We start from the raw sequence: 8,346 nt of genomic DNA, 5'->3' as shown, positions 1-8,346 counted from the left end.
AAAATAAGAAGGCAAACGCCAGTTTGTGCCTAGAAATGTTAGGCAGTGAAGACAGGTGAATGGCAATGAAAATAATTTAGAGTGAGAATTGTGAATGAAAGGATGTTTGTTATGTAAGGAAGTCATTTGTAAAAGAAAGAACTCATTCAGACCTTAAAGATAAAGCTCCCCAGAAATACGTGTAATTAACTATCCGTGTTTTCCTAGGAGATAAAAGCTATACAGTTAGTAATGTTCTCATTCTGAAGGGAGAGTTATGGAAGTTGAATTGGGCGTTATGTGTGTCAGAACTGAGTGGTTAAAATCCATGAAACTTCAAAGGGCAGGTCACCAATTGGATGAGGTAGAAGAAAGGAAATCATGCATCTGGCAGAGTCAAAGTTTGTGAATGAAAATTTTTAGTGAAATATTAAATTCGTACTCTTATGCCAAGATGATAATATTGTATGTGTGTGTGTGAGCGTGTGTGTGGGTGTATGTGTGCATTTGTGTATGTGCACATTCACACATTTATGAAATGTTGCGAGAAAGTCATAGAGCTGATGTTTTGGAATAAATGTTTTATACGGGAGAATAGACTGCAAATTAGACTGAGTTATTAGAAACTTAAGTTGAACGATTCCAGATGTGGGTTCTACACACAGCATGGTAGTTTCAGTTTACATATAAACATTAGATCTATATTAATAACAAGTCAAAACTAGGGAATATTATGACATAATTTATTATGTACTTTTATTAAATGACTTTCCCATTCTAGGGAACTCAATAATGATCCCTGACTCTCCTGAAAGAACCAACTTTGGGGCTTGAGGCTCCCCAGTCGCTGTATCTCCTGTAGTCGCCGGGTCTCAAGTAGTACTGACGTCCTCTGTAGTTGGGCTCTTCATAGAAGACCCAGTGCCCATCCTGCACATTACAGGAATAGATGTCATTGTAGCGGAACTGCTCATACACATGTGGACAGTCTTCAGAGAATTCCATCATATGGCCACCAAAGTTCTCTCGCTCATAAACCCTGATCCTGTAGGATCCACGGTGCTGGATAAGAAATAAGAAGAGAAAAAATTATGGACTAACCTATGTTAAAACAGACACAAGTTACAGAAAATAACCTACATTTACATTCACATGAAATGCTAATACACTCCCTGTAGGATGGGATAGCTTTTTTCTGTTTTTTCTAATCACGACAACGTGTGTCTTAATCAGAAAAAAAAAATATATATATATATAAATAATTCATGTGCCACAACACCTAATGTGAAGAAGCATATCACAAAATGTCAGCTTTATGATGTTTTAGTTGACCAATGTATAATTAAAACATTATACTGTAGTAAAAGACGTTTAGAGATCCCTTTTGACAGTATTCAAAAAATGTAAGACTGGTGGCTCACATTTTCGGTGGGTCTTTGTTCATATGTCTTGACTGCCATTTTATTCGTACTAGGGTTTTTAAACAAGATGATATAAAATACAAAAACTAGGGCCCATATTTATCAAGGTTTTGCATCCCTCTTGCACCATGCAAGGTTGCGCAAGGGTGATGCAAAACCTAAGTGAGATTTATCAAGCCATGCAAGGCCACCCTGCTTGGCCCTGCATGGCTTGATAAACCTAGAGTAATGCAAGGCATCGCAAATCGCTGCCTTGCGTTACTCTGCACCAGGGAGGCGTTCCATGGGTGGAGCATGGGTGTTCCAATGCATTCACCCATGCATTTTGGCACATTCACAGATTTACCATTAGTGGTAGACCTGGGAATACGTCAAAGTGCTACATCTCTGCAGGTCAGGTGTATCAAGGAAAAATATATTTATTTCTCCTAGTTTTCTCCTTGTTCTACACTTGCTGCATCCATCAGCACTCATAGAAAGAGGACAATGCCTATCAGGATTGTTTTTGTGCAGGAAAGTGTTCTTTCCTGCATAAAAACAATCTTGCCTCTGATGCGGACACCCTTGCAACATGCCACAAGGGTGCCAATGTTGGTGCTAGGCAGCTAGAAGAGAGCCAGCTCTAGGGAAGGACAGAATGTGCCATATAATGGTAACTATAATGCATTCCTGAACTTTCCCTTTTGCGCAGCACAATGCAGCAAGGTGGATTCCTACACTGTAGAAAAGCCAAATGGCCCTCCGTTTCTGAACACGAATCCTATTTAAGCAGAAAACACGTGCATTCAGTAAGGGGAAACAGACCCATGGAGCATTATTGTTTGATAGTATTGTCCCCTCCTCAGCCTTGCAGGGACCTTTGGTGCAAAGAAACTTCGTTCAAGGGAAGCAATTTCTATCGTCCAAGTTAGCTTTGCATCACATTTGACCACTACCATGCTTTTCTTGTGCAACTCCTTACAATTTGAAAGGTGGAGTGGCACAAACTTGCGTCAATGAAGCTTTGTTGTATTGTCTTAGCCTTTCCCAGTGACATTAGTTTAGACTCCATCACTTGTGAACATTTAGGCTAAGCACCCACTTTGCCATGCCAGATATACCTTCGGATCCCAGTGACTGACGTGGCTTTAAAGTATAATGTAAACCACTTACTTGAGGGGTCAAGCGGCATGCCCGAATGGAATCATTGTAACCCATCCACTGCTGGAATTCAGGGTACTCGCCCCTCCTCAGGTAATACTGCTGTCCTTTAAAATTGGGGTGTTCATAGAGTATCCAGTTGCCACTGTCCACCCGAATGGAGTTGCAGCGACTGAAGAAAGGACTGAGATCAGGACACTCAGAGTTGCACTCGTAGGAGCGGACTTGGAAATTCCTGTCCTCGTAGAAAATAATCTATTTCCAACAAAAATAAGACGATTTAATAATACATAATAGAACGACATGCTGTGATATGACCAAGAGTTTAGGGCTAAACGTGTTAGTTGTCTGGGTTCTGTTCCAAACACAGAATTTCTTAAACAAGCACATTTTTTAAAGTTTCTAATTAGCAGCAAGCTTTTGTTAAGTGCTCATTGGGAAAACAGTTTGGTGGTATACCATCCTAGAAATTGTGTGCCACATTATTGCATCCAATAACAGCAAAGGTAATTGTATAGAAAGCCAGGCTACGTTAAATTTTTGCATTAAGGTAAACTTAGCAGAAGTTACAAGCACAGCCTGCTTAAGAAAAGGACTGAAATGGGGCCTAAAAAGTGTAAGTGCAGGCAGTTGTCTTATCGGTTCTGATGACGCAGAAATGAAGGTTTTACATTTATTAGCGTATAAACGTAGTGCTGCAATAATCAAGTGTGACTTTAACCGAACTAATAAAGATTGTACGGGGACAAATGTGCCCTCAGAGTAGTTCGCCAACATTTATAAGCGTGCTTTATATAACGTGATGTATTAGAATTGTACTAATCTGACATAACCGTAAACGTGTGCCATGATTTGCTTGTTTGAAATGTTTTAACTTAGCATAACTTTAGTGAAGGCTTCGGCCTAGTTGCCTTGTCTCACGGTTTAGATGCTCGTGTTTTTCTAATGTGCTAATAAAACGTGTATTCTTGCTTGAAGCTGTACTTTTCCAGTGAGATCGGTTCACATGCTTATCTTTAAGGTTTCGTGCCAGCCTGGCATCTTCTTCTTTGCTCCAAGGTCAATCTGCAGGTGCAGACAATGGAAGCTCTGAAAGTGAGTTAATTGGTAAAATATGTTGCAACTTATGCTCCCGACTCCAAGGATAATGTATGCCTAGGTAGAAGCTTGTGAATTGTAGTTTTTGATTGGACAATTTGAAGCCAACCTATGAACCCTCCAATGGAAGACCCTACTGGATTTGAACTGTTGTTTATTTAAACCTGGTGCACAAGAAGAAAGCAGCCATTACCCATCGGACATTACAGCCATTTTAGCCATTTTAGCCATTACCTATTGGGCATCAGACATTAGACATTGGACATTAGCCATTTGCAGGACATTGCAGCCATTATGGCCAATCTTGCCGACTTCGTCATTTTGCCATCTTCTACGATGCCAATTGATGTTCGACGCCATTTTGAATGAGACTTTGATGCTTTCTCTAATCGAGAGAAAAGAGACTTTAAGTAATTCTCGCCCTAGAGACTTTAACTTTGAACTGTCCCTTTGCATAAAGTAGTAGTTTTGTCCTTTTATCTTGCCGCTGTGAGGCAATTGCCCTGTCCACCCTGCCCCTTTGCCCCGTCCCATGCTGATCGGAATCCGGTACCTGTGAGACGAAGACTTCCTTGAATGCTGATTGAATTTGGTAAATATGAAAGGAAATTGTACAATTGCATTGTGTTTCTTTTAGGTAACCAACTGCTGATTTTTGATAAGAGCCCTAGTTAGGAGTTTTCCAAATCTATGTTGCTAAATTGTTTTTGCATGAAGTCCCACATGCAGATGCTAATTTGGGGTTAGATGAGGATTCATTTGTTGCACGATGCAATTTGAAACCTTGTTATGCTGACTAATGTATGCAATTAGCTCATTACAGATTATAGTTATAGTGGTTTGCGTTGCTATTATTGAATGCATTGTTATTCAAATGCTACATAGATTGCATCTTTTTCGCCGTTATGGACAGCTATTAATGTTCATTTACATATATCATTTGGTGTTGAGACACATTTATATTGTGCTAGCTTTGTTAATATAGGGAAATAAATTCATTAACTTTGAATGAACTGGTGTGGTTATTCATGGCCGAAAGGTCATGGTTCGCCGAAATGTTTTCTGGATTAATTGTTAAGTGTTATGTTGAGCAGGGCATTGCTTATGTTCGTTATTGATTATTGATTAGGTTAAATTGATTGATCTCGGGTGAAGAGAGCCCCACTTGGTCAAAAGATTCATCGACCCAAGAGCGTCCAAATACAGGTAATTTATTAGTACGGAACGCTCTATCAGTTCCCACCTCATTTAGATCTTGGGAAAGACAAAGATCTCAATATAGGAACAGCTTTTGGCCCCATCATTGAGAAAGTCCCTAGAAGGAACATAAGTTTGGGTGGTAACTCTGAAATTAATCTGTCAATTTCCGATAATTGGTTTGAATTTAATAATATTGATTCTTAGAGTTCGCAGAGTTGGCCATATACATTTTTCACCTCGTATCCTGTATGAATAAAGATTAACAAACAAAAATAAATCAAGTTTGGCTAAGCATTTCTGCGAACAAGCAATATGATTGCACAAATAAATTTTCAGGTTGGGAACAAGTAACTTTACTGTCAGGAAGAGGCATTTTACCTAATGAAGCATGTATCAATCGTTTATTATATCTAATGTTTGAAAAATTAAATTATTATTTTCGCAAAAAATGTTCTTTCCAGATTGCGCTTGGTACTTCAGGTGAATGTAATGGTATTTCCTGATACACAAAGAAGTTCTAAATACTATGAAATTATGGAAGATGTAATTTAAGAAAATTATTACATTTTGAATATGACTCAAACTATGAATTTATGAAATATCAATTAGATTTTATGAAGAGTGACGAAATTAAAACAAAAGAATGTGTGTTAGAGGCCACAGAATTTTAAATGGATCAGCTGTATGCACATAAATAAGGTCACAGCACCCGTACAGTTTTGAAACAAAAATCAAAATTCATTGTGTGCTAAAATGCATCTTGGAATTATACGATAAATCTCATTGAACACTTTTTGTCCAGAAACCACAGTTATGAAGATCCAGGGTGGAAAGAGTCCATCACCCAGTGAGAAAGAAATCCCCATCAAGTTATAGAGATTTAGGGCCTCATTTTACGAGGCCCTAAAGGCACATAGCGCACCGGAGCATCACTTTTTTTTAAATACTCTGGTGGATCAGTAAGCCAGCCCATATTTATTTGATTGGATTTTCATGGCCTTGTAAATATAGAATCCTTTCACTCATAACACTGTGTGAAAGGGGCGTTCCATGGGTGTTGCTTGGGGTGTTCCCACGCAACACCCATGGAACCAGAAGGAATCTGATGCATTCCCAGATTTATACGTCTGGGAATGAGTCAAATTCCTAAGCCACCTCAGGGATGGCATAAGACTGATGCAACGAGGAGAAATATCTTTATTTCTCCCTGTGTTTTCCTCTTTTTTTTATGTGTGCTGCATTCACACATAGAAAGTGGAAAACACCTCTTGTGGTTGTTTTTGTGCCGAAAGGTGACCCTTACTTCACAAAAACAATCATCCCTGCTATGCAGGCATCCTTGCACCATGGGGCAAGGGTGCCTGCATTGGCACTAGGTAGCAATTTGTGCGCCAGAGTAGGTGGAGAGGACAGAAATGTGCCATATCTTGTAAATATGGTGCATTTCTGCCCATTCTTGGTGGCGCAGGGCAGCGCAGCAATGCACTTGCTGTACTGCCCTGTGCCAAAGGCCTCGTGAGGCCCACAGTATGTTATTTCCGAAGATGGGTCCCTAGTGTTGGCTTTGGAGCTTCAAAAGTAATGTGATAATAGGTCCACCAAAGAGGAATGTCAAGGTGGACATTCAGTCAGGCTGTTTTTTTTCCACTAAACGTTTCTTACCATGTATGCGAAAGCCACTTTGGGGTGAAATGCCTGTCTATCTACCAAAGGATAGTTTTTAATGTCAGGTTACATAGGGGCTGTGTTTCAGGAATGGTAAGCCAATTCAGGCCTAGCAGTGCCTTAATTCAGAGTCATAACAAAGGCCCCAGAAGTGCGGGAGGCCCCCTGAGCTCCAGGGGCCCCCCTCAGCACAGTAAACTGTGCAGGGGTGGCAGGCACCAGTCTGGGTCCAGGGGGAGGGGGGTCTTCTCCAGGTACTTTGCAGGGGGGTCCCCTCAAGTTTCGTTCCGCCACTGACTTATTTGTAAAAGAAACGGAGCTCGAGCTGAACGTTTTGTCCGGAAGCCCACGGCCAACACTTGCGGGGTGCCGAATACCAAGACTGAATAGACTTTAAGCTACCCTAAACCTATTTAACCCACCATCAAACATTGATTACCTCTTTAGCTCACTCTTACGAGTTCTTTTTCGTCCCTGATTTCTCCCTCTGTCACTGTTTTTGCATCTCTCTTGCTCCTTCTTTTGTGTACCGCTTGGGTGATTCTAGGTAGTGACTGTTGATCACTCCTGTTTAATGTTCTGCCGAAATTCGGATCTACTCCCCTGGATGTTGCTTGGTATGTCGTGACTAAAACCATTCTGTACCGTGAACAAAAAAGGTAACGCCGAAATTCCATAAGAGGAGGCGAACCACGTTTACATATTAGCTCTGTTCCCTGTTTTTTAACTGGAAACTTCGGAATAAAGTAAAAAAATTGCAACTACTTTTCACACTGAATTAACTTAATGCATGTATTTTATGAATATCTATGCCCTAGGCAATGTTCCCATGTTGCAATAAATGTACATACATGGACATCTTTTACCTACCTTACCCATGTTGGCTGTTGAATAGTTTTGAGACTCACTGCTGTGGATGGACCCACAGCATCCCTTATAAATATCTTCATCTGCTACAATCTGAATGAGGACAATTCATTGAATGCGTGCAGCTATTTCTGCCCACCGAGACAAAACACGCATAGCACACCTTTCACTGGTAAAACATTAGAGGTAATGGCGTTGTCCGCATTTTGCTTAGAAGATGTTTTTTGATGCGTGCGGACAGTAGCACAAAGGCACCATTGTTTATTTGTTAAAGGCAGAATACTGTAGTTCCGAAAACGTTCTACAAAAATAAAAAAATCTTTCTGGATATGTACCCATGCCCTTTCTGATTTCTGTCTGCGTGTCAAGCTGTACTCACTAAAAATATCTGCTTTGGTCTGGCATATATACACGGAAAGAAAATGTCTCATGAGGTGTTTGTGCTACGGAGATGATTTCTGTTATAGATGCTTTACATAATTGAAATTGCAAAGGCCTAAGTCATGAGCATCTATTCTGTAGTTGTATTACATGTAATAACAGTTTTCAGAATATGTCTAGCCCAGCACAAGGTTCCTGCATGGCCCCGTACACTGTCTTTTCCAATAAAATCCCCAATTACAAATTGGGTTTAGTAAAATTACCCCATGGTTTCCTGCGATAATTTCGCTTCACCCGATTACAAGCGCCACCACATGTGGAGATTTAAAACAGCATTTTTGCGTGAGAAATCTCTGCATGTGCAGAAATATCCCAAAATACCGAATTAAAATTCTGCATGGTTAAAGTGAAAAAGAGCAATTTCTAGTTGACTGATAACCACTCCCACATCAAACAAGTCCTTCTGTCCAGAGCAGGTGGTAATTTTCCCTTAACCCCCCAAAATCAACCGATTTCAGAAACCTCACCCCAGAAATCAACAATGATGGTCGACACAACAATAATGCATAAAAAGAACACAGAACTTCCAATAAAG

General features: G+C 40.2%; 1 protein-coding gene across 1 annotated transcript; it reads right to left on the bottom strand.

The window, feature by feature from the left end:
• Window positions 1-765: 765 nt before the first annotated feature.
• On the bottom strand, window positions 766-7,382 carry LOC138283447 (gamma-crystallin M2-like). Its single transcript, XM_069221399.1, has 3 exons — window positions 7,374-7,382; window positions 2,553-2,795; window positions 766-1,041 (listed from the first exon to the last, which is right to left on the bottom strand). The coding sequence occupies exons 1-3, from the start codon at window positions 7,380-7,382 to the stop codon at window positions 766-768; spliced, it is 528 nt and encodes a 175-aa protein (XP_069077500.1).
• Between the last annotated feature and the right edge of the window lie 964 nt (window positions 7,383-8,346).

The sequence above is a fragment of the Pleurodeles waltl genome, chromosome 3_1 (genome assembly GCF_031143425.1).
Source record: "Pleurodeles waltl isolate 20211129_DDA chromosome 3_1, aPleWal1.hap1.20221129, whole genome shotgun sequence".
NCBI lineage: Eukaryota > Metazoa > Chordata > Amphibia > Caudata > Salamandridae > Pleurodeles > Pleurodeles waltl.
This window is presented reverse-complemented; position numbering and strand designations above follow the sequence as displayed.

What these genes read in the sequence shown, in the direction of transcription:
- LOC138283447 (XM_069221399.1), bottom strand. An exon ending in CATGCCGCTTGACCCCTCAA is followed by an intron (nt 1,042 to 2,552) that starts GTAAGTGGTTTA and finishes TTTCTTATCCAG; the next exon opens with CACCGTGGATCCTACAGGAT.